This window comes from Pundamilia nyererei, unplaced genomic scaffold (assembly GCF_000239375.1).
Source record: "Pundamilia nyererei isolate P.nyererei 1_Seehausen unplaced genomic scaffold, PunNye1.0 scaffold00035, whole genome shotgun sequence".
In the NCBI taxonomy this organism is placed as follows: domain Eukaryota; kingdom Metazoa; phylum Chordata; class Actinopteri; order Cichliformes; family Cichlidae; genus Pundamilia; species Pundamilia nyererei.
The window spans coordinates 3,759,526-3,786,932 of record NW_005187436.1 but is presented as its reverse complement, the minus strand read 5'-3'; the positions used below and the strand labels follow the sequence as shown (position 1 = coordinate 3,786,932).

Genomic DNA, 27,407 nt, shown 5'->3' with positions numbered 1-27,407 from the left:
AATGTTAATATTATTTTGAACGAGCACATGGTATCATCTGACTCAAGCTTTCTCATATGGAGCCCGTCAGAGCAAGCAATAATTAAGAAAAAAGGGCCAGTCACACTCATTTATCCCCCATCTACTTTTATAGTGAATATAATGGGACTTTAACTAAACTATGACACATATGATAATATACACTTTAATAATCTCTTTGATATTTATTGGTAAACAATTATTGGTGAAAGCTGATAAATTATGGATTAGTATTATAATGCTTAATTTGATCATTTGTATTTGATTAATAATTTATTAAAACTACTGTTTTCGTAAAGCTTGCGAAATATTCTGGAGTGTATTCACTGTCATTACGAGTGCAGTTAGATCTATTGTTTTTCAGCAAAGTGCTCTATTAATGAGCGTCATTTCTCAAAATGTATGAAGAAGGTTAAACATTCATGATAGTTTTTGCTGTGTGAAGAAGATAACGATTAGATACATTAATATAACATATTAATATGCTCGGATCTACTCAACAATACTGTTTTATGATCTTTCAGCACAAAGAGCCAGATTGCACTCTTCTGTATAAAGCATTTCAACAGAAGGTCAGTATGATTCACATTCAAGTGGCTAACAGATTTTAGGAGAAAACAATATCGTAAGAAAAACATCATGCAATGAAGAGCACAGGATGTGGGCTTTGCTTTGATTAAAAGAGCAAGGTGTAGAATAAAGGCCAGTTAAAGTGTTGTGTCCATATGGCCCAGAAGCCCCGAGGCTGTCGGCCTACACTGGGGGCCTCGGCACTCTTCCCTCTCCATGGGACCCCAGCTGGTGAAAGAAACCCCATTTACTTCCCTGTGCTGCTTCAGCCACCATTATGGACCTTGGCTGTGGCTCAGCCACTCTCTGCCATAATTAACAGCACCAAAGCCACAACAATTACAGCCCCGCACTACACATACACTCTGAATTAAAGAATGAGCTAATAGGAACAAAAACAGAGGGAGCCACAAGAACCTTGAGATGACTGCTATTCTTCCGAATGGAATAAAAAGTAAAATTGTTGTGCTCCAAGCCCACAATCATTAGCCTGTAATTAGTTTACACAGTGCTCCCAGTTAAATGGCAAAATACGGTAATTAACACATGACAGAAAATCAAAGGCTACTTTGTAAGCATATGAGAAATAAGAGCCAGGGGCTCAGGCGCTGTGTACAGATTGCATTTGTTGTAAATGAATGGTTTACCATTGATTAAATACATTTTATTTGTTCTAAATAGATCCAAGATGAAACCAGGATTTATATTTTCAGGAAAAACAAATGAATTCTTGCAACATCGCATTTGCAATTTAGACTTTATTTTACAGAGAGCTCAGATCCATCTAATGAGTGTAACAGATGTAAAAAGCTCAGTATAGCAAATATTAGCTACTATTAATGTAATTTGTATTTAAACTATTCAGTTCTGTTCTATACAAAGTTACTGATACAGTGACAATTCACAGCAGCCATCACAAAGAACTTTACATGCTAAGGTAACAACTAAGGCGAAAACCTCACTCAAGCTGCAGAGTAAAAGTATCAAAATACACATTACTTTGGGAAAGTCTTGAATCTCCCCCCATTTCTTTAAATTTCGTTTTAAAGGATGTATTTTCTCCTAATTTCCTAAGTGATCTTGAGCAATATTTCTCTAGACTTTTTGAAGTTTTTCTTTGGTTGCTTCTTCCCTTATTTTCAGTCCAGTCCTTGCAACTGGCCATCTTCAGAAGAATATTTTTTTCTTACTTTTTTTTGTTGAGCCACACAACAAGCAACTCAGCAAAGAATCAATTGTAAATTGTATCTTTAGGAACTTTGTTACTAGCTGCTGTCACATAAACACAATTTGCTTCCAATTCTTTAACCGAATCTACAAAAAATGACATAAAATTAAAAAAAAACTATCTGCAGCACATGAACAGCAGATGAAAGTCCTTAAGAAATATGAGAAAATCCAATAAAGACCTGAGCCAGGGACTGAGAGATACATTTGACACTTTAGTTGATCTATTTGCTGTCCCATTAGAAATGATCCCAGTGGAAAGGTTGCTGCCAAGAAGCGATTCTTAAGAAAGAAAAATTACACAAGTACTAGACTGAAAATCAGTGGCAACAGGTCTTAAAAAGCAGTGAACCAAATTTGAAGATTTTGGTTTAAATCGCTGTTAGTATGGACGGAGGAGGTCAGGATCCACCATCTGTAAAAGCTGATTTGCAACATCCAAAGAAGAGCTTCAAGAAGCCTATTGCAACAAAGTCTTCCTAAAGGTGGTGATACCAAATGTTGACTTTCAATGTTGTTAGAATGGTATAAACTCTGTTTATGCCTTATATACTGTATTTATTTGTATGTATGTAGACATTTCAATAAGTCACTGCACTTGTTTTCTTAGGAAAATATAAAAATGAGGGGGTGACTCAAGAGTTTTGCACAGTACTATACGGATAGGCAACAGTATGTTAAATACACTATGTGTACCGTGATTTGTTACTGTTGGATGAGTTAAAGCACTCTAGGTTATGTGTGTGTTTCAGGATATATCTATATGTATAAAATATGTATAAAATTAAAAAATGTCATCTATTGATTTACTGTTCTGAGGCTCCTGGGATGACGTTTAAAATACTGTACTAAGGGAATCAGCATTGCCACTGACCCCAGGGTGAAAAATGACATCTCTTTGACCCTAATGTGACATACACTTTTGTTCCTTCAGTGACAGAAGTGAATCTAACCCTTTTTTGGGGCTCTCTCTTCTTCTGAACACCTGGGCACAGTCTGGACTTTAATATCCAGTCGCTACTGTAGTGTTATCTGTTAACTATTTAGTTGTTACCATGTTAACTTAAAGTGGGAGATTCCTCATGGGTGCTGTAATAATAATCGCAATAAACTTTATTTGTATTGTGTTTTTGCAAAACCACTGCTTTGGAGAGAGCCATAAAAACAGGATATAAATAGTAAAAAAAACATAAATTTGGTGAGATGTAATAAGGAAAAGTAATCAAAAAAGAAAAGCAGAAACTCCAAATTCAAACTCATTTAATAAAACATTGCATAAAATTGAGTGTAAAATTATGCTCAAAAATTTTAAGTCACAGGAAGATTGACATAATGCTCTGAGTCACATCTTTACCTGAATGCATTTTGGGTTCCACAGCTCCGGACCGTAACGATGATACTCCTGCAGAGCCCACTTATAGCAACTAAGATGGCATGTATCACAATATGCTGTACCGTGGCTGCCATCCTCTGAGTCAATCTTGAAGAGCCAGCGCTGCACATCAGTGTTTTGAGTCATAAGCTCTGCCAGTGTTTCATGAAGCTTGACCAAGATTGAAAAATGTGCAAACTAAATTAACACAAACATTAGGAGGGAAAATGTATTATGTTTTCATCTGTTACTGAGCAGTGATGAAGGACTGTGTAATGCAGTATTTGGTGTCTGACCTGGTTTAGCGAGTAGATGTCTCCTTGACCAGGTGGCACATCGACCTCTGCCCCCACAAAAATTCTCCTCCCTCCAGATTTGGTGCTGTAGTGTTGAGCAATAGCAGGTTCTGGACCCAGGATTGGTAGCCCTAACTCATCAGCTACCGCCAGGTCATCCACGTGGGCAATTCCACCCACAATATAGGCATGCTTCCCCTGGATCAGGTTTCTGATGTGCTTCAGGGTTTGTGGACTGTACTTCAGAAGTGTAGACAGGCACATGTTATGGGTCTGGAAGAGAAGAGGGGAGGACGATTATTCCTGAAGCGGAGCGTTTTCACTGTCTCTTCCAAGGGTTGTTTCTTGACCTGATTTATCACTGTGTACACAAAACAGATCTATTATTGAAATAGCCAGCAGGGTTTTGACCTCTCCTGTATTCTAGCAGGTTGAATTGATAAAAGCTGCCTGTGGGAGGCCTCCCCTATCCTTCACATCTTTAATGTGTGCTCCCAATGAGCTCCTTGGGAATACAACTAATTACTTCACATCTGTATTTATTTGATCCACATGGAATTATCCCTTCTGTCACTGGCAGAATGCGCTGCCAGCCATGGGTAGCAGTGATTCATCTCAGCAACACGTCTGGCACAGTTTAACAACAAAACAGCAGGAAAATCAATAAAAAGAATGAAGAAGACCATGTCATGTTGCACATTCAATCTAGCGCAAAACGATGGAATAAGATGGATAGAATGGCTGGATGTGCAAAGATAAATATAGCAACAGCTTCACTTTTATAGCAGTGAGATACTCAGAACTATTAAAAATACAGCCTTTAAATGTAATGATGAGTTAATTAAACCACCCACTATGGAATTTAATCATCTGCTGAACAACATCTGAAAACACCCTCAGTTAAATTCAGTAAAACTTGCAAAATATGTAGAGTTTTGGTTTGACAAGTAGAAAGAAAGATGAAAAAATGTTAGACAGAGTGTAGCGCTATAACAACAACCTCCTTTGGTACCCTCTAGAGGATAATTTATAAACTACAAACGCTTGTGGCATCTATAAATATATAGTAGGCAGATTTCTGTGCTCAAAAGGCACATTGTTATCATGTTAATACTTAAAAGTTGCAAGTAAATTGGTGAATACTGTCATCCTTACTGGGAAATAATCTACAGCCTCAGGTGTGAGGATGATGTAGCGTCTCACGGAGGATGAGGCTCGAGCGGTCGTGGTATCAGCCCCATCTGTGGCTCCATCACACTTCAGGAGGCTGGTGTAATAGTCCAAGATGTCGTTTCCCAGATGCTGGGGACATATGTAGATCACCTCCACATTTTCATCTACAATTACACAAAGAGTGTTTTACAAATGGCATGTTTACAGATATGAACAATAAAAAAACGGAAGCTGTGCAGCTTACCTCTAATATCACACAACCTGCTCATTTGGATGTTCTGTAGGATGTCAAAGCCTCTCAAGTTCAGTCGTTTCCTCTGAGAGTATCCTGTCAGAAAAATGTTATATGTTATCTAACAGTTTAAAAATCTGTAGCTCTGTACAACTACTGATAATGCGTGTGTTACTAGACTTGGGGATGAGGGACTTAAGTCTAATCACACTGTAGTGCAATCCGATGATTAATTTAGCTTAATAACTAGCAGGTGCTGTGCCTGTCGCGTGCTGGGAGTCCTGCTGCACCATGTCCAGCCACCACTGAACTACATTCAGTGATACCGCCAGGATTTTAGCCCATGTATGTCTGGATTTCTGCCTGAGAGAGAATCCTCAACTGAATCAAGGTAATTAAATGATTGGATTCATGCTAATTAACAACAATGGGGTTCAACTTTCTAATTATCCTTGCTCACACAGCACTCTCTGTAGTCACCCCAAGTGCAAATAAAGCATTCCATCTGCTAGTAATTAGGCTTAATAATTTTAGACAATCGCTCAATGATTTACAATGCACATGCCTGATTACAGTCTAAATGTGGATGCTGTGGTGAAATTAGAACAAGAACCGATCCTAGATTGCACTCTGTGTTTAGCGTGAAAAACACAGCAGCGATTCCTCTTTTGTGTCTTTTTTTTCTGCCTTTTTTTTGCGCAGCAATAAAATAAGACCTTTGTGCCGCTTGTAAATATTCACCATAATGGCTTTTCATTTGCTTAATCTACAAATTAAATGGCGATTGAGACTAAATTGTTCAGTTCCCTGGCATGGGGACTGTCATCATCCTGTGAGTGCTTTCCTGCAGAGAGTCATTTGAACGAGACAGAGTGCCTGCACCAGGGCCACAGACTGGGGCAGCAGAGTGGTGAGACCGGGGGTGACTGCTGCTAGATCAGATGTGCTTGTGTGTGTGCAGCAGGCAAAGAAAGCTACCTAATGAAGGGATGTGGATAATGGTCCTCTTGAAGGACTGGATGCGTTTCCAGTTGGCTGCCAGATGCTGGGGACGGAAAAAAGGAGCGATCAGAGATGGGATCGCCAGAGCGTATGCACACACACACATACACACACAAATCATCATATCATTGCATAGCTAAAACACATCAAGCCAATCTCTCTCTGGGCTCACAGAAGCAAACCAAGCATAAAATACCACCGTAATTAAATTAAGCGTTTACTTTAGGAACATCTTCTCACAATTAATTCAATCAGCAAGGTACATGATGCTACTGCCAGGGGAAGATTAGCAGGCTTAATTACCAGGGTATGAATGCTTTAAGAGTGAGAACATACATTTAGTGCATGTATACACACACAGTAATGGTAAAACTAAATGAAGTTGTAGGCACTAATTAATATTATGTCAGCGCTCTAGAAGATGTTCAGCCAGATGACACAGAGACATGACATCTACAAGAAAAGGATTACAGAATATTACGTATGTAGAACAATTGAACTGTCACAGCAGTCTTTTTTAAATAGAAACACTGTTTTATTTCCCATGTCTAAGATTACAAGTTAACGTAGTTAAGTATACGTCGTGCATTCTGCCATGTTAAGGAGATGTTAAAATATTTGGAGATACTGAACATAAACTTTGGGAAGCCTGGAAGTCTTCAATGAAGAAAATCAGTCTTTTCAGCCTAATAAATAAAAAAACGAACTTGTTTTTAACTGCAGTTCTGGTGTAGATTATATGTACCGTCACTCTTTTGCATCTCTTAAATTATGCCAGTGCGATTAGAACATGTTTACTGTTTATTTACACGTTAAAATTCACAGTAACATATTATTTTTGAATGAAGAAAAAATCCCTTTCCAGTATGTGGGCAATATATAAAACACATTCTCTGAACAATATTTGATTTTCTTCACCTAAATCTGCCTTGTAGCTTACTGAAAAACGCAGAAGCCATGACTATGTAAATATATTTTATTTCATACTAGTGGAATAAGATTCATTAGTTGTTCATTAGATCAGGATTGATACTTAATAGCACAAATCATGCTCACTTGCTAAAAAGTGTGGCATTTTTAAAAGCAGAAAGATATATTTTTTAATATTTCCTAAATTAATCTAAGGTTGTAAAAAACTGGTAAACAGGTAAAAGTGCTACAGACAGTGTAGAGCGCTGTCCTATCTTATAAGAATATCAATCCTCTCTGGGGTGAAGAGAAGTAGCCTTGTGCTTGATCGACAAAGAACACAATTGATGTGGCACTGAGAAAATACATAATCAATTTTTTTCATTAAATCAGATGTTGAGTATCAGAAGAGAGAGAGGGGAAACCTTTCCCTTTTAGAGATCAAATAACTAACAAATGCCAAAACACGTATTTCATTTTTATAACATTTCATCATATGTGTAGTAATTATTACTTGAACTGTAACAGACAATCAGCTGATTGTCCCTAGGCTTTGTAGCCTTCATTACCACTGTTTCTGCTTCTGTCTTCTTTTACAGTGTGGCTATACTTATATTTATTGTCTTCATCCCGTCCACTTTTCCATTGTCTTTTTGTTTTCTCCTTAAACTTTACTAAAATGTGTATATCTGGGTTTGTTTCTTTAAATCTCACACTGTAAGTACTAGAGAAATGCATTTTTTACCACTGTAAACAATTGTCTATAACACTGCATCTTAGCATAGCATTACATGGCTTCTGTCCAAATTTCTAAAATTGTCTTGGTGTTCTAGAAATGACCATGTGCCTTAAAAAATGCTTGTAAAATACAGAACATTTATACTAAACAGAATCACAATGTGCAACCTTATTTTAATGAAAAGGAATCCATTTACAGTCAAAGGACAAATATCAATGGATTCATTGGATTTGGAGAAATTGAGAGAATAGTCAAGAAAACAGGTACCAGAGCATTATTAGGTAAAAGAGAGATGGAAGCGAGAAAGTAGCATCACCTGTGCTCGGCTGCGGCTGTTTTCCAGCTGACTAAAACGCCGAGCCTGCAGGGCCTTCCTGACACGGCACAGCTGAGCGTGCATCAACCATGAGATGGCAATGGTGCCCGCCGCCCACTTGCGGCGACAGTGGCACAAGTAGGCTGTCCGGGCTAAGTAGCGCCTCCAGGAGGACTGGATGTGGATGGCAGCGGCCTCGATGCCTCCCTCTCCCTTGTAGCGCTGACCTGGGTGCGAGATGAGTTCTGAAACCTCCTCCCAGTTTTCTAGCACTGAGAGGACAGGCATCGCTGAAGGAGCCTTACTCCAACCACTATCCCAAACATGGCTCAGCTCCACCAGGCGCTCTCCACCCACTTTGGCTAAAGGCACAGCAAACTCCCTGAGCAGTTTTTGCAGGGCCTCTAGAACATCAACCACACTGCTCCAGCACAAGACAAAACACTGCTTGAAATGACAGAAGTCTGCAGCCATTGGGTCGACCTGTCCACTTCTGATTGTAAAAAGGTACCTGGGGATATCTACAGGCAGGCTCTAAAGAGGAAACAAGTGAGAGACACCCAGCTTAGTTATTAATAACAGTGTTACAATTCATGAAAATGTTGGTTTTTAGCACCTACTATTTTTGAATTAGTGTACCTGAGGACTTCTAGGAACCATGCTCTTGGAAGTTGTGGTGAAAGCTGGTGTCTCAGTGGGTGTGCAGTCTTTGTCTGCTCTTAAATAAGTGGATTCAGCTTTTGTTTTACATACTGGCTGTTCGTGGCACGTGGACTTTGAATCTATCAGGGCAAAATTCACAGAAAGACCCAGATATATTTTAAAAGTGATCAGAAGTCAAATCAAGCATCAGCTATCTCTTCAAGAACAGAGTCATTGAGATATTTAACCTAAAATCATGAAAGAAAAACTAAAACAGCTAGAAGGATGAGACAAAAAACATAATAGCTTTGGCAAATCTGATGGACTTTTATCCAGATTCTTAAAAGTTTGGTATTCTAAAAAGTAGAACTTTTAGCAAAGATAAATGACATTTTCCATAAAAGACATTTTTTAATATTCCCTAAATAATAAATTCAAGGTTAATGTAAAAAGCAGACAGAAACAGGAAAAACTGCTACAGACTCTGTAGAGCGCTGTCCCATCTTTGAAAAATATCAATCTTCTCTGGGATAAAGAGATGCAGCCTTGTAGTCGATCGACACAGAACACAAATTTGGATGTGGCACTGTCCTCGTTCATCCTCTCCCAGGATTAAAAAAATATATATAATAGTATCTAAACTTAATACTACTAACTTAATATAAAAATTTATATGATTTGGAGTTTGACACTATAGAGTATTGTGGAATTACTGACTTGATCAAAGTTTCCGCAAACATTAAGCAAACACAGAATGTCAAAAGATGTTTGTCTGGAGTATAAAAGATGAGGAGATGGTGTAGGGGTGGTGAAATGCTGCTAACCTGTCCCAAAGTCTTCTTTGGGAACTACCAGGATGTGATGGCCCTTTGATTCAGCTCCTTGAAGATTCACCACAGAGCCAGAGATTATCCTGTCACCTTTTGCCTGAACAGGAGATTTTCGCAACATCAGTGACTGCACATCAGATGTAAACACAACCAACAAAACGCTGCCTGACATTACCTGCTACTGTCCACATTAAAACCCATCTGTCCCATTAGACATGAAAACATTTTCTAGGGGAATAAGTATAAACGGTTCAGGATAGCATGCTTTATCAGAAACAACAGGTTTGCTGCATTCATTAAGAATTTAGAAAAGTGCCACTGGCAATAGGACCTTCGCTGTAACTCACTGTCAATCATAGTTATTCAAATCTGTTAACCTTAAACATTTTAATTCATAACACTGGATTACCATAAAAATAAAACAAGATTTATTGGCCTAATTTCAGTATGAATTTGTTGTGACTACATTTAAACATTTCACAACTCATAAAACAGAAAGTTTGTGCTCCTCCAGATTTGTCACCTAATGTCCTTTCTTTTGTTCTTCTCAGACCACTGAGCTCTTTGACAGACCACAGGTAGCAGCCAGGTGCAGTGAGATTCTCCCCTCAAAGGCACACATCTGTTTCAGATGAGGTTGGGAAAAAGGTGGCACCCTTTGTAAAATTGCTAAAATGCAAACGCTCATTGCCTGGCATGGGTATGGAGAGAAGAAGAGCTGGCCTGAGTTGCAGGAGATGGTAGCAGGCAGAGAGCCAGTGGTTAGCAGTTGGGGAAGCTACGGCTGTCTTATTGGCATGCTGGACCAGGTATCCACTTCTGTCTTGAGACAGCTGTAAACCAGTAGCCCATAGCACAGCAATCAGGCGCCTGTTACTTTAGAAGAATGCTGATGTGCTGCAATCTGCTGCTTTCCGCTTTCTGCAGCCAGCAATTCCATCTCTCCTATATCAGAGTGACAGTCTTGGCCTATGTTTCTCGTGTCAGGTAGAGATTCCCAAAAACATATCAGAAAAGTGTGTAAAATAGATCTAAAACTAATGCCGACCTTTGCAAAGATTAATTTGTTTGCTGTGACAAGTGCTGGATGTCATCCCTAAGCCAAGTGACCTTTACGTCACAGACTGTCTGAACATGAGACTTGAGGCATCTATTAATACAGAACACTACCATCACTCTTCACTCCAGCACACACTGTCTATTGGAAGGATTAGAGAGTAAGTATCGGGGAAAAGAACAATGATATCTAATTCACCACAGGTGCAGCAGAAACTTTTCTCACTGTACAAAGCAAATACCCGGAGGAAATAATTATTATTTCATGATTAAACTCTGACAAAACTATGATTATAGCCGAGACTTCATGCAGTGAATGGTGTCCTTTCCAGCGGTAAGACTGAAATGCCCCATGAAAACATTTAAAATATAATTAGAAAACATTGAGCCTGATGTCTGCAACAAATGAAAAGTCGAAATTCTCTTTTGTGGTTCCGTTTTACAAAGCCACTGCAAATTATCTGTCAGCTACTTTGTGTAGAGTATTCAATCCGACAAACTGTAGCACATAATTTTTGGAGAAAGAAACAACTATCGACATAATAAACAGATTCAAGGGCTCCAGAGAAAAGCTGACTAAAGTGGCAAGTTCACAGGGTTTATTTTAGACCCACCTGTGATAAATAATACATCACAATAAGAATAACTGGATTAAGAGTTGTTTATGTTATAACATTATGTATATGATCAGTAAATGTAATACCATGTTTATACTTCATTTGAAAGACCCTATGGCTTTCTGTAAGGTGTAGTTTCTAAAGAAATCATGCATGATAGCAAACTACAACTACAGGTTATTCTACATTTATGGAATATTACTTACCTCATTTGCTCTCTTCCTGTGAGTATCAGTAAGCAATTTCCCAGATTTCTGATGCCTAATGGATCTTTTGTTTGGCAAACATATGTTCAATGCTAACTTGTCCTGAAACAGAGAAAGGAAAAAAAATCAGAAATTGTAATAGAAGATGCACTCTCATTAGTCTATTCATTAGGTATACCTCATCAGTACCAGGTTGAACCCCCTTTTGAATCATAGCTGCCTTAATTCATCATGGCACAAGTTTCATCAAGGGGCTGCAAACATTCCTCAGAGACTTTGGTACACATTGACATGACAGCATCACGCCACTAATACAGATCTGTTGCATCCCAGAGGTGCTCTGTTTAAGATCATGTGACTGTTGAGACCATTTGAGTACAGTGAACTCATTGTCATGTTCAAGAAACCACTTTGAGGTGAACAATCTTTGTGACATGGTGCATAATCCTGCTGGAAGCAGCCATCTGAAGATGGTTACACTGTAACCGTAAAGTGATGGATCAACTCAAAGGAGTCTGGCTATTCTCCTCTGATCCAGAGAACTGTCGCTCACTGTATATTTTCTCTCTTTCAGACAATCCTCTGTATACCTTATAGAGATGGTTGTGCAGGAAAATCCCAGTAAACTAGCAATTTGTGAAATACTCAGAACAGACCGCCTGGCGCCAACAACGCTACGTCCAGAGATCATCTTGCCCATTCTGACGCTCAGTTTGAATTTCAGCAGGTGATTTTGTACATTCCTAAATGCACCAAGTTGCTGCCGTGTGATTGGGCTATTGATATTTGCATTACATGCTGTTAATGCAAACAGGTGTACCTAATAATTTTTCCAATGAGCGTGTAAATAGTTAGGATTTTTGCTAAACAAAAAAGGTATCAATCCTTGCCCGCTTTTACCTTCCCTATCGTATTGCACGTGTTTAGCTTGTACACACCCTCATTAATTGAAAAAAGGTCATTTATTATCCTTTTTTAAAGTTTCTGAATGCACATAATAATCTACCTGTTCCCCTGCTGGAGCTCCTGGAAGGTTTTCTCTCTGTTTCTTCACATCTGAGATTTTCTCCAGACAAGGAGTCCTGTGTAAAGACTTTCTTTCAGACTCACAATCCCAATTAACCAGAATTCACAACAATTCTAAACATGTTTAATCAAATTTGCAAAAAGGTAATGGTTGAGCAAAATATTCCTACTAAAAATACTACTTACCATTTAGAAATAGTCTTTTTTTGTAAATCTTCAATGGGAGGAAGAACCAGCTGCTGCTTATTCACTGTTTTCAAACAATCCTCTGCATGTTTCTACAGACAGTCAAGAACTTATTAACTGTCGGTTCTTACGTGTACTGTGTTTCACTTAAGTCTCTTTATTTAATATAAATGCTACTGTGCGTGAAGATTTCTCACCCTGATGTCCAGGGCCTGAGTGTTCAGTGTTGTCCTCCCCTCACTGACAGTCACTTTCTCAAGACTAGGTTTGAGTTGTCTTAAATCGTCTTCCACCTGCAATACAGTCATAAAATGTAAATACTCCAGAAAATGACCTAAAAACAGCATACACGAGTTTGATGATTTAGCGAAAGGCAAGATAAGTCAAGGAAACTTTACCCGAACCGAAACAGCTCCCGACTTGTCTTCCTTTTTAACCACTTCGGACATTTTTTTTCATCATTATTTATGGGTTTGTAACTGAAATATATATAGCACAATGGCGAACTGTACTAGTTACCCCAATGACTTTTCTACAGTCATTGAGTTACCCACTGTTAGCGAAACAATTAGCTTGTCACCAGTGAAAGTTTCTGATTCGCTACACGTAACCTTGACGACGAGACACCGTGCAGCTCATTTCTTCCTGGAGTTTGACAGTCAGGCATATAAGGGTCACGTCTAAGTAAATAATTGTTTATCCCAATGCTCCTATCCCATTGCCACATAACCATGGCCTTTACTTTAATCACCTTCTAAAACATATCAGCTGATGTTAGATTTGTTCACAGTGTCCCTCCACTTCACATAAACGCAGAGTGCAATTTTTTGATTTTGCTTTTTAAATAATTATCATTATCATCATCATCATTATTATTATTTTTATTATTACTTAGTTTCAATGATGGATCGAAAAATATTTTTACAATTAAACGTCACAAGACTGTTTAACGTGCACCGGAAGAGGCCGGTCAGAGTTGAAAGGTCTCCCAAGTTTTCCATCGTAACGCTAAGCTAATAGCTGAAGAAGCTTTCTCTCCAATTTATAATTAAAATGTCAGCTTCAGAAGAAAACACAGAAATAGCCACCCCGTGTGTGCTTGTCACTAGCTGTGACAGCGAGTTTAAAGAAGAAGAACTAATCAAACGTAAGTTAAGGTGAAAATAACATAATAGTAAGGAAGCTAACGTTAAACAGAGCTAACTAAGCGATAGCATCTGGAAGCCCTTTTATGTCTTTTTCTCGGGTTAATAGCGAATTTCTTCAAGGCGTCTAAGCCATTTTATGTCCTTTACTTTCGCCAGGCTGATATACAAGCGATATGGTCATGCTAATTAAGGTTAATGCTATTCCTGTTGCTTGAGCTTTCACCGTGAGAAGCTTAGCTTGACGTCTTTGTTCGTGTAGATCAACAGATTTGTTTTTGTCTCAGAAATCCTCAGTACGAAGACTTTACCCGAGCCGACAAAGCGAGAGGAAACAGTGGTCTGGTACCCTTGGACCATCAACAACAAGTATTATACGGCAGATGTCAGTCTCTGTGTTGTATCAAGCACTTTTCACATGTCGTCAGAGATTGCCCAGTCCATGCAAGCTTTCATCGCTTATTTTGACAGCAAAGCGGTATGTGACATAAGAAGTTATATTTATAAGTCTAAACAGCACGTTTCTTCATGCCTTTATATCATCCATTATGTTTGCAGAAAGATGGGCTGCAAAAGCTACAACCTTGGATCCCGGTAGTGGAAGATCTTGCGCCAGAGGTGCTCATCCTGGTCTGTGACAGAGTCTATGAACATGGTCAGTTTTTTTGCTCTGCATGTGGCTTGCAGAAAACACTGTCTTACATACAAGTCGTGGGGGATACAACTTCTAATTTATGTTGTAGGAGTCACCAGACATGAAGCGCAGCAGTGGTGTTTGGCTCATGCATTTGAGCTCGTAGAACTCAATCCTCAGGAGCTCCCAGATGAGGATGGTGAGTTTCTCAAATGGGAGAAATGAGCAGTGACATCACCCAGATTTATATCTCAATTCTTTGTGTTTTGATAATATTTTCACCCGCATTCACACTATTCTGTTTTCTCTATCAGACGACTTTCCAGAATCCACAGGTGTAAAGAGAATTGTTCAGGCTCTCAATGCAAATGTGTGGTCCAGCGTGGAAATGAAGGATGGTAAGATGACATAACCTTTGATTTAACTACTACATACTCTGTGTATGCATGTATGGCATGTGACAGTTTACATCTCTAACAGGGCACAATCAGGGCTTTGGTCTGATGAGCAGTTTGGTGGCTTCCAGACATAACAACCCACGCACCTGCCAAGATCCACCAGTCAGTGGAGTTTTCCTTTTTTGATAATGATCGATTTATTTAGGTTTTAACAGTATTTTTTCATGCATTTTCTTGCTTGCTTGAATCAATACAATTTAAATTTATGTTTTTTTAAAGTCGTTTTTGTGGAGGCATGCTGATCCAAGCTGTTTTATTTTTTTTGGTAGTCTTCCAGCTTACCAGTAGAGGGCACCGTTAACAATGAGGAGCCTAACCATACAGAAAGTACTACAAATACAGACACACAGGAAGAGGCAGTAGTTGGTAAGCGAATGCCTTGTGATAGAATTTTCTTTACTAAGTCGTGAATCAATTTTTCTCAGATTCCTCAAAATACTGCTGCTGGCACTGTTAGTTATGTGTATAAACATACATTTTTTTGATCTCCCTCAGATGCAATGACTGATTTGGACATTCAGGAGCTCGCTAACCTCACAACTGGAGATGTAGATGTTGATAACTTTGAACGGCTTTTTACCAAATTAAAGGAGATGAAAGGTAAATGGGAGAATTTTAAAAAAGATATGCAAATCTTGTTTTTTCTTTCTTTCTTTCTTTCTTTCTTTTTTTTTTTATTTAAAGGTATGTTGTCCCTGTGGAGGTTAAATATTTTCTATAGAGTTTACTTTGAATAGCTAAGTGAGCATCTTTGATGTATTTAGCTTTTGTTTTTCATTATATTTTCAAAATAGTTTGATGCATTTCAGATAATCACTTTCTTTTTATTAGTTAAAGTAATCATGATAAAAAGTTTAAGCCCCCATGGTCAGTACTTTGTAAGCAACACATCTTACCATTCTTGTTTGTTGGATTTTCACCCTTTCTTTGCAAACATCTTTCAGTTTTGTCAGATCTTTGTTCTGGCCTGCACAGCTTCTTTAAACTCCATCAACTGTTGAAGATGTTTAGCTCAGGAAATTTCAAGAACCACTGACAAATCTTCAGTGTTCGTCACTCAGTAGTTGTTGTTGGATTTTGAGGTGTTTTTCGGATTGTTAACATGTTGTTAAACAACATCATCTTTTTTTTATCTTGAGCTTTTTGTTTGCAGATACTGCAGTGCAGAATTTGTGGTGTATAATTGAATCCATCCTTCCTCTATCTTGTGCCAGTGGCTGTAACACAAGCCATCCACCCATATGCTTAACAGTTAAAGAGATCATTAGGTTTATTTAGATGTTCATTTGAAAACTTCTGATGCTTTTAATTATCTCTTCCACGAAGGTCGTGGTTGTACAAGTAGATTAAAGCACAGTCTGCTCAATTTTCCTGAAGTTCCTTTGTTTTCATCACAGGGTTTTGATTCTAGCAATCCTATGATTAGATCTCTTAAAGTTTTTTGTTGTTTTTTTTGCTTTGTTTTCCAGACATCACTTTGATGTCCCTCCTTTCTTTTTAAGTACAGTAAATCAGTTCCATTAATTCCAGTTCCAGCTGAGTAAAGGCCTTCTTAAAGCAATATCCTGAATTGTGGGCATAAAATTTTTAATCTTCAAAAGACAAGGCGCTCTTACTTAGTAGAGGTCTCAATGGCTGATTATTGTAGGAATAATATTTTAGGAGTCAGAATATGTATGCAAGTCTTGAAATGTGCATTGCCCAAGTTTCCAGAACAATTACTATGAACAAGCCAAAGCACAGACAAGCTAGTTACCTTCAGGATTTCTGAGATTACTAAGATTTTGGAATACTTACATTGCACAAAAACTCTAGTCTTGCATTCAAGGTTTCAGAAACAAACAAACAAAAAACAACAAATCAACTTTTCATCAGGAGTGCTCAAATATTTGGATGCCAGTGCACCTGATGTCATTGTGGCTGACTGATGATTTTGGTTTTCTCTATTTTAAACCTACAGACAAAGCTTCTTCATTACCCCACGAGCAGAGAAAAGTTCACGCAGAAAAGGTAAGTTTTTTTTTTTTTCTTTAGTGTTTTAATTTAACCCTTAATTAGTTCAATACATGATCTGTTTACCCACAATCTGCTTTCTAGGTGGCAAAAGCATTTTGGATGGCCATCGGTGGTGATGAAGATGAGATAGATGGGTTATCATCGGGAGAAGAAAGCTAAAAGTAGCTGGCTGTAACTTGGACTCCTTTCACCTGATCCTCCTGTTTTTCTTGGGGCTTCCACAAGATTCAGCATCCCGTGACATCCTGCTTGCACTTGGAAAGTGGAGATGCTTACAGATGGCACTGTAGGCATTAGTATATTTAGAAACTGTGGATTCTTAACATGAAATGATGTATTGAAAAAACAGATGGGATTTCCTGATTGCAAGAAAAGCAAATGAGTGGCCCTGATCCTCAATCTACTCCCCTGGGTTCTTCACTATACTTTAGCCCTAAGTGAACCTCAGCACGTGATGGTGTTAAAGGTGGGGAAAGACATGAAATGTATGTGGTTTGTGTATTTGTTATTAGGTACATTGATACATATATTTTAAAGGTAAATGATGTGCCTTATCCTAAAAAGACATATAATGCACACTGGAATAAATTAACACAAAACCTTGTGATTTTAATATTTAGTGAGTATGGTTTATTTGTTGTGAACACTCACATGGGTTCACAATCTCTATTCAACTTAAATAAAAGGATATGTGTATTGTGCTTTGCGATTAACTGCAGTAAATAAGTAATTTAGATGTAGCGCAGTGGGGAGTTTCTAATATTTTTATCAAGCCTTAATGAGTAGAGAAGCACATTTAAAAATATATTATACTGTACATACATACCATCAAACACTATGCCGTTTAGCAAAAGAGTGTCGCGTCACCTCTACAGGTTTCCTGATTATATCATTTATTACAGGACACTTATCCGCTTTATGTATATCAATTTCAAATTTTTGTCACGGTGTATAATAAGCAACTTTACTCCTTGGTGCAGGGTCATGTATGAGAAGCAGAGTGTACCCCAGACAGGTCGCCACCCTAACACAGAAAGGGTCAATTTAGTGGTACAATGAATGCACCAGCTGCTGTGAGGCAACTGTTCTTTTTACATTTAGATTTCATACATAATTCCTTTTACAGAGAAGCAGCCCTCTTTTTACTGTTTTGCAATTTATTAAAATTTCACAGATAATTCTAGACATTTGAGAACAAATATTAGTCTACATTAAAAAACAAAAACATAAGACTTGGATCATAAAACCACTAAAAGAATATCAAGGAACTCAAGTACTGATACAGACCTACCACATACCTAATGTACTGTGTAGTACAGTGTTTCCGTTCAGCACCATGTAACTCCTTTAAATAGATTGCTTGGTGACTCAGTCTTATGTACTGTGAGTGAGTGCAGGATTAACATGGTGACGTCTTAGACAACGACCAAGGACAGTGAGCATATTACACATGCCTTATATTGTAATGTACATGTAATATACAGTATTTAGTGGACAAGCAAATTACCACAACCATTAAAGTGACACAATAAACTTGAAATGCATCATTTACCCATAAGGAGCATAGTGTACCATTGGTTAACAATTGATAATACATAAGAAGACCTGCATTGTTGTTTTCACACAACCTTGGTCACTGTACACTTCATACTTCAAGTCACATGGTGTCCAGATTCAGTCAGTCTACTATAATGACTCATCGAGCCTGTTATCAAATAACACTAATGGTTGGTACAGTATTCCTGTGCCACACTTCAGAACCAACTCACCTGAAAAGTTCATCTAAGTAGTCTTACTATGAATCCACCCATGTCAGAGTTCACTTTGATCCACTCTTTCAAGCAATGGATGACTAGCAGATTACACAAGCTATAAATATTTATGTACAATCATATTTAGGCAATAAGAAAAATATATTCTCATGCAGGACAATATGCAAAAATAACTTAGAAAATGTCTCTTTCATTGAGCAAAATACTTTTAATACAAGGGCTCTATATCAGAAACACTGATACTGTTTGTTTTTTTTAAAGCTAGACAAAATACCAATTCACTGATCAGATAATTGGTTTCTTTATTGATCATAAATCAATAAAGGAAAGTACCTTCTACTTAAAATATTAATGAAATATATTCTGTCACTATAAATAACATTTCTCATGTTAATTTATCGTTTTTTTTTATTAAATAAGCTTCCCAATTCAGTGATTGCTGGGACACTAAAGGCTTATTCATAATATTGATTAATTCATAGAATCAAAAATGTTTTAAAACATGTCGATGGCCAAGTTGAAACTGCATATCTTCCAACTTGGAAAACAAACATTTCAGTCTCCTTTGTGAAATGTAAAGTTAATTAACAGGAAGGATGGACATAATATGTAAAAGAATAATCATGAAGATGCACTTCTGTCTTCTGAAAATAATAAAACCCATAAAAATGTCCTACAATGACCATGAAATTGAGACACTAAATGACACTAAAGACAGTGCTGTACATGTGATGAGAAATGTCAAACACAGCAGGGGAAATGCTGTTTCTGTGGATTGATTCCTATGGGGGTGTTTGAGTGTGGATGGGAAGGAGGGCTGCTCCTAGGACACACTAGAGCAGTGGATGCTGGGGGAGCCCATCTGTGTGAGGACCTTGTCCAACCACTGAAGGGGACCATTAAGATGTAGCTCTATCCAGCAGGGGGTGCTGGTCACTGTCTGACGTCTGCAGAACACAAAGAAGGAAAGCACACATTTCTGTCATTGCTGGACCTTTTCTTCTGTACTATATTATAACGGTTGTTGTCTTATAGCTTATACAGTCCATATTCTTGGAAGAATTTCCCGAACAGTGATGCCAGCTCTGGGCTATTTCTGAAGCCATTCAAGTATCTCTGAGGATGTTTTTCTCCAAGGTGTTTGGTGCCAGAAATACAACACGCACCATTCATAGTCCAGTGGGAATCCCCCTTCCAGAGGCAGTTAGAAATATGTCCACACCCCACTTCATACCCCCCTCACTACTGCATGCCTGCTGCATTCTTCCTCCTCTCTTACAGAGTCACAGTTACACCATCCCCCATCACCTTCTTTTCCTGTTAAAAGTCGGCTTCAGTCAACAACCCAAAGTCATGTTTTTCTTCTTTTATTCCTCACTTCTCCAATTATGAATGAAGATGTTGAACAACCTCTTTGGAATAATGTGCATTCATTTGTGTAATAAGTTCTACAATAGATTCAATTGTCCGCATGTTTCCCAAACAGAACAAATTCTTTTCTTCCAGCATTTTACTGCCTAATAAACAAAATGTTGACTCACTGAACCTCAATTTGATTGTATATGCAGTGTACAATTTAAGTTTCCACATCACGTTTAGGAAAAAAAATGCACGGCAGAGACTTGAAAGACATGAGTAATACGAGCCACTCACTAGCTGGGTCAGTTAAATGTTAACTTGTCTTCTGACCTCTAAGCAGGCCATCTACCAGCCAAAATATTTAGTACACTGATATTTATTAACTACCTGTAAATGACCTAACCAGAAAATGACATTTATTTTAATCACTACACAACCTCTACCATTTCAGAACACCATATTACACATTTACGCCACTACAACATGACATCAGTCCTTCTCACGTATTACTTTACTGTCAGTCAAATAATAAGCAAATGCAACAATATCTTATACTTTGTAAGCAATATAAGAAAAATAGTAAAATATTTACCTGTACTCAGCTCCCCAACCCTTAACAAAACTCATCCGAATAGTACACATCCTGGTAAGTTGGTAGACTGCCTCAAATCCCTGGTTGACTGACTGAGAGAGCAGCGCAGCAAACTCCTGGTTGTTGAAGATCTTCAGGTTGCAGCCTAGCAACAAAATATTTATTATCAGGTTTACTAGCACAGAGAATAAAATAAATGTCAGGAGCAGAAGAACACAGTTATACAGTCATACTCTGGTCATATTGCCTTTAATGAGTTTGTGTTTGTATGCACGTTGTGCTGACCTGGAGGTATTTTGCACACAGTGGCAGGATGCCACCCATAGCGCTGGTTGCAGTTAGGGCTTTGGACAAAGATGGCGCTATCACTGAGACATTCTGCAAACACCTCACCCCCGATGTAGTATAACCTCACACCCCGACCTGGAAAAAGAGGAGAGAGAAAAAAGCTAGCTCAGCATAAAACAACCTTCACATATAATCAGAACAAATTTATGCCGTCGCTTCGAAATACAGTTAATACCTATGTGTCTGCGTGTGAGTTCTACTCCTGAGTTGCGGTTGACGTTTGACAGCAAGCCCAGACAGAAGCGTTCGGAGTTGGAGGGATCTGTGAATCCATCTACTGTAAGGGAGGGTTGTGAAGCGTGGAAGGTCTCTCCAACACGCTGGTTCAACTCATAATAGGAGATGGAGCACCAGAAGGCAGATTCACAATATGTCACAGGTTGAAAGTCTGGTAAGACAAAGATACATTTACAGGTTTAATCTATTTCTATGATGAAAGAATTAAATAGTTGAACAGCTCTATCATCAAATTGATGCTGAAGGTGCAGCATCATGACCAAGTCCTGACAAGGTTTCCTTTGGTTCCTCTCCAAAAGCTCTTTCCCATGACCTTCTTAACCTCAGCCAGACATGAAATACCTTTCTTAAAAAGCAAAACAAAACAAGGACCTCCTAGTTTGTCTCCACATAGAATAACCCGCCACGCAGACATTTACTGCATTATCTTAAAGCTGCATGTAGCTGGTTTTTCCACACATAAGAACAGAGCAAACACAAAGACTCCATTCATACCATACTTACTGCCCTGAAGCTAAGCCAGACACGATCCACTCACTCAAGTGTGTGCGTACATTGCTCATCAGTCTCATAAACAGACATTCAAAAACACCAACCCCCCCAAAATAAATAAATATATAACATAATGTTCTCCACAAATAAATAAACAAACCAACAAGAAAATCAAGGATAGTAATGCAAGTGATGCATTGATCCAATGCAGAAGTGTCATAAAATACAGTTGCTTCAATGGCTGCAACAAGAGAGATGGACTCCAATGTGAAAATGTTTCACTTAACAGCTAAGTTAAGTGCACCTTAAGTGCACCAGCTTGCACCTTCTTAACAACTGTACTAATGACGAAATTTTGTGTACATGTTTTTTCTTAATATATCTTATATAGTGAATTTTTTTGGAGACTTTAAAATTAGGTGTTTAGCCACATTGAGTGAGAGCTAGGGCAATAAAAGCAATTACAGCCACTATAGCTGACTGCTAGACTCTTCTAATTTAAGTTACTGAAATGTGCCTTTTGACTGTAATTGTAGTGTGTGTAGTTTTTGAAAGATGACAATGGAACTGTCTGACAGATAAAGTGGCCTGCACGGTAGTACAGACTGTCCACGAAGTTTGTGCTTCAGTTGTGGTGACTGGAATTGTATTGCACCCATACAGTTTATTGAAGCATCCTGTTAGCCACATTTGTTGGTGTTGCTGTCTAAATATGGTCACTTGTGACCAAAAAACCCCCCAAAAACTGTTGTGTGTGTTAGCCAACTGAGCCACCAGGATCCCAGCCCCAGTGTCCATTTACATCTATTAATGGAGCAGCCAATAGAGCATAACTACATACCGCTGATGCAAATGCTTCTTTACCATTATAAATTAATAATCTGCAGTTCAGGTGTACATGATGATAGTGTCTATCAGCCAGTGTCTTTCAGCATTTATTTAGGTATTAAAGAGTGAGCACAAGCATGTGTACAGTAGAGTTGTGGCAAGTTTTCATACAACAGTGACCATTTCAGACTATATAAAGTCATTATGCATCCGTGTTTTTTCATGTGGGGCGATTGCCCTCTTGAAGTAAATTCAATAAGTGTTCATTTTACATTTAGAGGTTGAGATCAGACTAAAAATATTGAAATATGACCAATTACACTAACCAAATAAAGAAAATCAGAAAAGGGTAGTTACCTTGTAGAAATAAATAAAAACCACTTAGTGTTTGAAAAAATTCAGTTTTCATGTGAATTCAAGAGAAAAAAAGCAAGCCTAATTAAATTATTGTCATCCATGCTAGTTAAGGAACTTTGACCGTTTTAACAGTTTGAAAACTAAATGGCTCTTTTGCCAACTTCTCATCTCTACTATTCCAAATACAGACAAACATATGGAGAAAAAAACCCAGTTAAATCCCTTGCGCTCCTCAAATTTGAATCAAGCAACACATCTCAAAATCATTATGATAGCTTTGACCATTCAATTTGTTTTATAGGCTCTGTTGCATGACACACACTTTAGCGATGACAGGCTCTAACACATGAATTAAGTGCAAATATTCTATTACAGCACTTGTACTTTTAATGATATCATTACTACAGGTTTGACTTTCGTAATAACTGGAGAACCATTTATAAAGTTTTTTTTTTTTAATTTTTTTTTTTTCATTTTTTTCCCCATTCACTATTGGGCAGTTCTGTTACTGCTCAGTTTTGTTATATATACATATATCTTGGAGGGTGTAATAAGCTTTTTCCTAACAAGCAAAAAACTTCAAATCCAGATTAAACACTGGATTTTAAATGAATGGCTGAAATTTCTATTGGCGCACATAACTTAAAATATGTCCAGGAGCTAAAGCTGAGTAAACTTGACTGACTGATGTTACTTACCAGGATTATTGTTTGCAGGGGATACAGGATTGGGTGACAGGCTGGGTGAACCTGAAACAGAGTGGTAATAGAAGGTGGGTTCATGACCATTATAAGCTGTAATTAGAGTAGTATAAGCTTCAGGTGTGTGTACAGTCAGGTGACTCACTTGTGTCCATGCTGTGGTTAAGCTGGTGATCATTTGTCTCACCATCCTCACTCAGGTACCCTGGTGGGGGAGTTTCTGTAACACATGGGTTAAGCACACATCATTGTTCTTTTGCGTGTTTAAACTGCTTCTGTGATACAACTACACAAATACAATATTTTAATATAATATAAAAACTGCACTCAGGAACAACATTTTTGGGGCATGAGCCACAAACTAAATCATCCCTGAGAAAAATAATTTAGAGACCGAGTCAAGAATGAGTGGGATGTGTTTTTTGCTTTTTTTCCCCTCACCAGGAATATAGTTGTTCTGGGGCTCAATGCCAGCGGGAAAATTGGTGTTTTCAGGGATGGATGGGCTGTAGTCATCCAGTGGTGGGAACTCGGCAGGGATGTCTGTATGTCGTGGCACTAGAACGGGAGGCAAAACTGGAGACAGTGGATCAGATCAGTTCTGTACCCAGTTTGGAGAAAGCTTTAATTTAACTACAATCATGTGGAACACGTAGCAATTAAGAACACTCACTTGGTGTCTCCACCCTCTGGTAGTGATAGGGGTTGACACATACTTCATCCTTCTTGGTGTGAAAGGCAAATTCACAGTGGTCGGCAGCTCTGAGTTCATGGTGGGACTGCAGATCCGGCCAGCGCCACAAGCGGCAGTAGATCACATGAGGAAGACCTTTTCTGTGGGAAACCTGCAGACGTCCATCCAAAGACCTGAAAGACATCACGGTCGAAATATAAAACATTCAGATTAAATTTAGTCACTCTGTGCTGGTTTACCCTCAATTGTTTCACTAAAATATTTTTCATCTTCAATACAGCTCATAAAATATGTCCAAGAATAAAACAGGGCCCCAATTCTACTGACACCTGGGTTAATAATAACAGAATGTAAATGTCTATTTTTACATTTGAAGTGGAAAAGGCCAACCATGAAGCAGCTTTCGTTAAAACTAATAATAATATTTAAGTACTTAACCTCCTAAGACCCGAACTCTTCCACAGCATGCATTTTTAATTTATCTTTGATATTTGGGCATATTGGGCCCCGATGAATGTAAAAACAAAGAATTACCAGATTTTTTTAATTTATTTTTTTAACCAAATTTTCATTTCTAAGAAAAATGAGAGCCACAAATTAGGATATTTGTTTAAAATTTCAATAGAACGGATATCAGGCCCTTGTAGAGCAAAATTTAGTATTTGGGTCTAAATAACCAAAAATGTGATGTCCACATATGTGGACGCCAGGTCCTAGGAGGTTATGGTACCTTTGTAGTGTAAACCTATGTATACCCTCATGTAACTGAAATTTAAAAAAATGCAAAGGAAGGATTGTCTTGGAATCTCAGTGTGGGGTAACTTTTTGATGACTTAACATTTCAGTTTATTGTGGAGCTGTGCAACATGAAAAGTGGTTTTCATTCTTTGGCCAAGTTTTAGGTGCACAAATAATCTTTTTATGCATTAACTTCTTAAAATGAACTGGAAAAACTTTTTTTTTCAATGATGAGTTTTTTGACCCAACGTAGATTCTGCTGTGCTGTCCCTCCCTCAACTGTGAATGGCCCAACGACCTAAGTGCCAATCACTCTGCTTCCTGTCTACACTCACTGCTGATTGGAGTGATCTAGCACACAAAGTTAATCAGTGAATCTACTTGGGCGTTGCCCTTTTTAAGTCCAGCATGTATGTTCCTTTGCACGGTGATTTAATGTAACCCACCAACCTTCTGGGTCTCTTGAACATTGATTTAGTTGTTGATGTTGCAAGACACTAAGAAGACGTATGTGTCTTTAAGGTACTCTTTACTACCTGGGATAACGGGCATTAATAACACTGTTTTAGAGACGTAATAACAGACACTCTGCTCACATTGTGCACACATTACTTGTTCTTTTGTTATTCACATTATGGAAAAAGGTGGTATTTTTATTTTCAACACTCACATGACCTACTGTCCCTCCAGCTCGTCCCTTGAATCACAACACGATGTGGCTCATACATCTTATTTTCAACCAAAACCAAAACCAGGATAGAACCAAAATCAGGTTCTATCCTGATTCTCTCCACCCATGTCTCTCTGAACTAAGACATAACGCTAAGAGCTCCTTGAAAGCAATACCATCTGCAGGACACATTCTGCAAGACTGTTTTTGTAACAGCTATACAAGAGTCTCAAAAATGTCCTCTATTTTAATGAGGACAGTAGATTCTTGTCATTTTTGTAGCTTCATGTAGAGATGCTCAGTGAGACTGACACACAAGGACCCAGTGAGGCCCAGTTAGCAATGCAATACGTAAAAGGGTGGTTTTATTTTTCAGACATACAAAACAGACCACAGAATTTTAATGGTTTAGTATAATGACAATATCCACATTTAATTTTGTTCTCTATAAGCCTTGTGTTCACTATGCAATTTTGCCTCACAATGGGGGCAAAATCTTCAAGGAAAATGTGCAACCAGAACAGAGGATGGCACTTCTGTTTTTTCCAGTAGCTAAAATGACAAATGGTGGAACGACTGGATGAACTGCGGAAAGGCTAAAATGAAAAAACAAGAGCCCCATTGTTAAAGATTTCAAATAAAGCAATGAGGGACAAAATCTCATTTTAAGATGAGTGAAAACAAGGTCCAGTTGCCAATATTGTTACTATAATCAGTAAGTAACAGAGCTTACTTTTCATTAGCGTAATACAATCAGGTATTTAAAAAATAGAAGGAACTCCAGTCCTCCTTATGATGACCTGCAGCATTATTTCCTGGGTCAGCTTAGGTCAGCATTTGCAAGCCTCAGCTGAGAGGCTGGCCTGGGCTAGTTTCTGTCTCCCTGGTTTGCCACTCTGACATGATGTCACACAGCCAGTTGAGGCAACCTTCCTGTTTAGCTGAATATACAACAACAGTACATCCAGCAGCCAGGAAGTTAGAGCATCACACTACCAACCAAATCACCCCCCGAGTAGAAGACAAACCACTTTCTGTCAAAGACTCCAACTCCAGAAGCAACCACAAGCAGCTGATTATACTACATAAATAAATGCAAGTGCAGCGCAAAGTGCCTGCATCTGCAGAAGCGCATTAAAAAATGTTAACAACGTTTGTCTTTGTTAAAGGACATCTGGTGGCCTACTAGTTAAGACACACACTATATGGACCTAGGATTTCAGTATCACCAGCTGCTCAGTTTTTATTTACATCTGTTCATTTTAACCAAAACGCAAGTCCCTTCATTGCATTTATGTAGTTTTATACAACAATGCACCAGTATGGAACTTGAGGGTCAATAATTCAAAATGATCCTATAGCCAATATAGTGTAATAAACAATAATATTAATCTAACAAATGCAAGAATATGAACAGACATACTGTGTACGTCCGGTTTTATAAGATATCTTTTATCAATGTTGGGTTTCACACCATCTTAAATAATCAGGGTTGTTTCTGGCTTCCCATTATGCTCGCAAGCATGGCTTTGCCACATGTAGTTAAGCTAACCCAGATGTTTTGTCTTATTTAACCTAAGTTTTTGCAATTTCCTCTTATTTGTGGTCATTTGATAAAGAGAAATGTATTTTCTGCTTGAGTGAATGATATCAAGGTTAAAAGTAAGTATTAGTATAATTTCATAATAGGCCAATCATTAACAAAACTCCAATTGTAACTGAATTATTTTAACAGTGGCATTAATTAAATGCTTACCTAAGGGCAAGAAACACAACCCATTACCAATATATTTTAAATCTACAGTAAACAAGAGAGGTTTACATTATAATACCAATGAACTTAACTTTTTTAATAGGGGTGCAACGATACACAAAATTCACGGTTCGGTTCGGTTCGATACTTTGGTGTCACGGTTCGATATTTTTTCGATACAAAAAAATTTTCATGC

The 27,407-nt window shown here is 38.1% G+C and overlaps 3 protein-coding genes across 4 annotated transcripts in view; 1 reads left to right on the top strand and 2 right to left on the bottom strand.

The window, feature by feature from the left end:
• Positions 1-13,173, bottom strand: part of iqch (IQ motif containing H) — a 22,145-nt gene extending 8,972 nt beyond the window's left edge. Inside the window, exons 1-13 of one of the 2 annotated variants that reach the window (XM_005730059.1) lie at positions 12,816-13,173; positions 12,615-12,710; positions 12,418-12,509; positions 12,212-12,287; positions 11,206-11,307; positions 9,321-9,423; positions 8,494-8,636; positions 7,855-8,388; positions 5,867-5,933; positions 4,901-4,984; positions 4,639-4,820; positions 3,484-3,756; positions 3,170-3,385 (exon numbers count right to left, since the gene is read on the bottom strand). In XM_005730059.1, coding sequence (XP_005730116.1) covers positions 3,170-3,385; positions 3,484-3,756; positions 4,639-4,820; positions 4,901-4,984; positions 5,867-5,933; positions 7,855-8,388; positions 8,494-8,636; positions 9,321-9,423; positions 11,206-11,307; positions 12,212-12,287; positions 12,418-12,509; positions 12,615-12,710; positions 12,816-12,866 — 2,019 coding nt within the window. In that variant the 5' untranslated portion in view covers positions 12,867-13,173. The remainder of the gene's footprint in view (positions 1-3,169; positions 3,386-3,483; positions 3,757-4,638; positions 4,821-4,900; positions 4,985-5,866; positions 5,934-7,854; positions 8,389-8,493; positions 8,637-9,320; positions 9,424-11,205; positions 11,308-12,211; positions 12,288-12,417; positions 12,510-12,614; positions 12,711-12,815) is intronic. The other variant, XM_005730060.1, reaches the window with a different exon arrangement.
• A 195-nt stretch (positions 13,174-13,368) lies between these two features.
• Positions 13,369-17,283, top strand: aagab (alpha and gamma adaptin binding protein). Its single transcript, XM_005730057.1, has 10 exons — positions 13,369-13,564; positions 13,850-14,040; positions 14,121-14,217; positions 14,306-14,395; positions 14,511-14,594; positions 14,677-14,756; positions 14,924-15,020; positions 15,150-15,254; positions 16,615-16,664; positions 16,752-17,283. Exons 1-10 carry the CDS (start codon positions 13,471-13,473, stop codon positions 16,827-16,829), a joined length of 966 nt encoding a protein of 321 aa, XP_005730114.1. The 5' UTR covers positions 13,369-13,470; the 3' UTR covers positions 16,830-17,283.
• Positions 17,284-17,390: 107 nt separating this feature from the next.
• The window catches only part of smad3b (SMAD family member 3b), a 24,045-nt gene continuing 14,028 nt past the window's right edge, over positions 17,391-27,407 (bottom strand). The window contains exons 2-9 of the mRNA XM_005730058.2: positions 24,030-24,223; positions 23,798-23,932; positions 23,502-23,576; positions 23,354-23,404; positions 20,917-21,129; positions 20,679-20,816; positions 20,394-20,538; positions 17,391-19,389 (exon numbers count right to left, since the gene is read on the bottom strand). Of these exons, the coding sequence (XP_005730115.1) occupies positions 19,266-19,389; positions 20,394-20,538; positions 20,679-20,816; positions 20,917-21,129; positions 23,354-23,404; positions 23,502-23,576; positions 23,798-23,932; positions 24,030-24,223 (1,075 nt within the window). The 3' untranslated portion in view covers positions 17,391-19,265. The remainder of the gene's footprint in view (positions 19,390-20,393; positions 20,539-20,678; positions 20,817-20,916; positions 21,130-23,353; positions 23,405-23,501; positions 23,577-23,797; positions 23,933-24,029; positions 24,224-27,407) is intronic.

What these genes read in the sequence shown, in the direction of transcription:
- aagab (XM_005730057.1), top strand. Translation starts at nt 13,471, where the DNA reads ATGTCAGCTTCAGAAGAAAACACAGAAATAGCCACCCCGTGTGTGCTT. An exon ending in CTTATTTTGACAGCAAAGCG is followed by an intron (nt 14,041 to 14,120) that starts GTATGTGACATA and finishes TTATGTTTGCAG; the next exon opens with AAAGATGGGCTGCAAAAGCT. An exon ending in CAGCGTGGAAATGAAGGATG is followed by an intron (nt 14,595 to 14,676) that starts GTAAGATGACAT and finishes CATCTCTAACAG; the next exon opens with GGCACAATCAGGGCTTTGGT.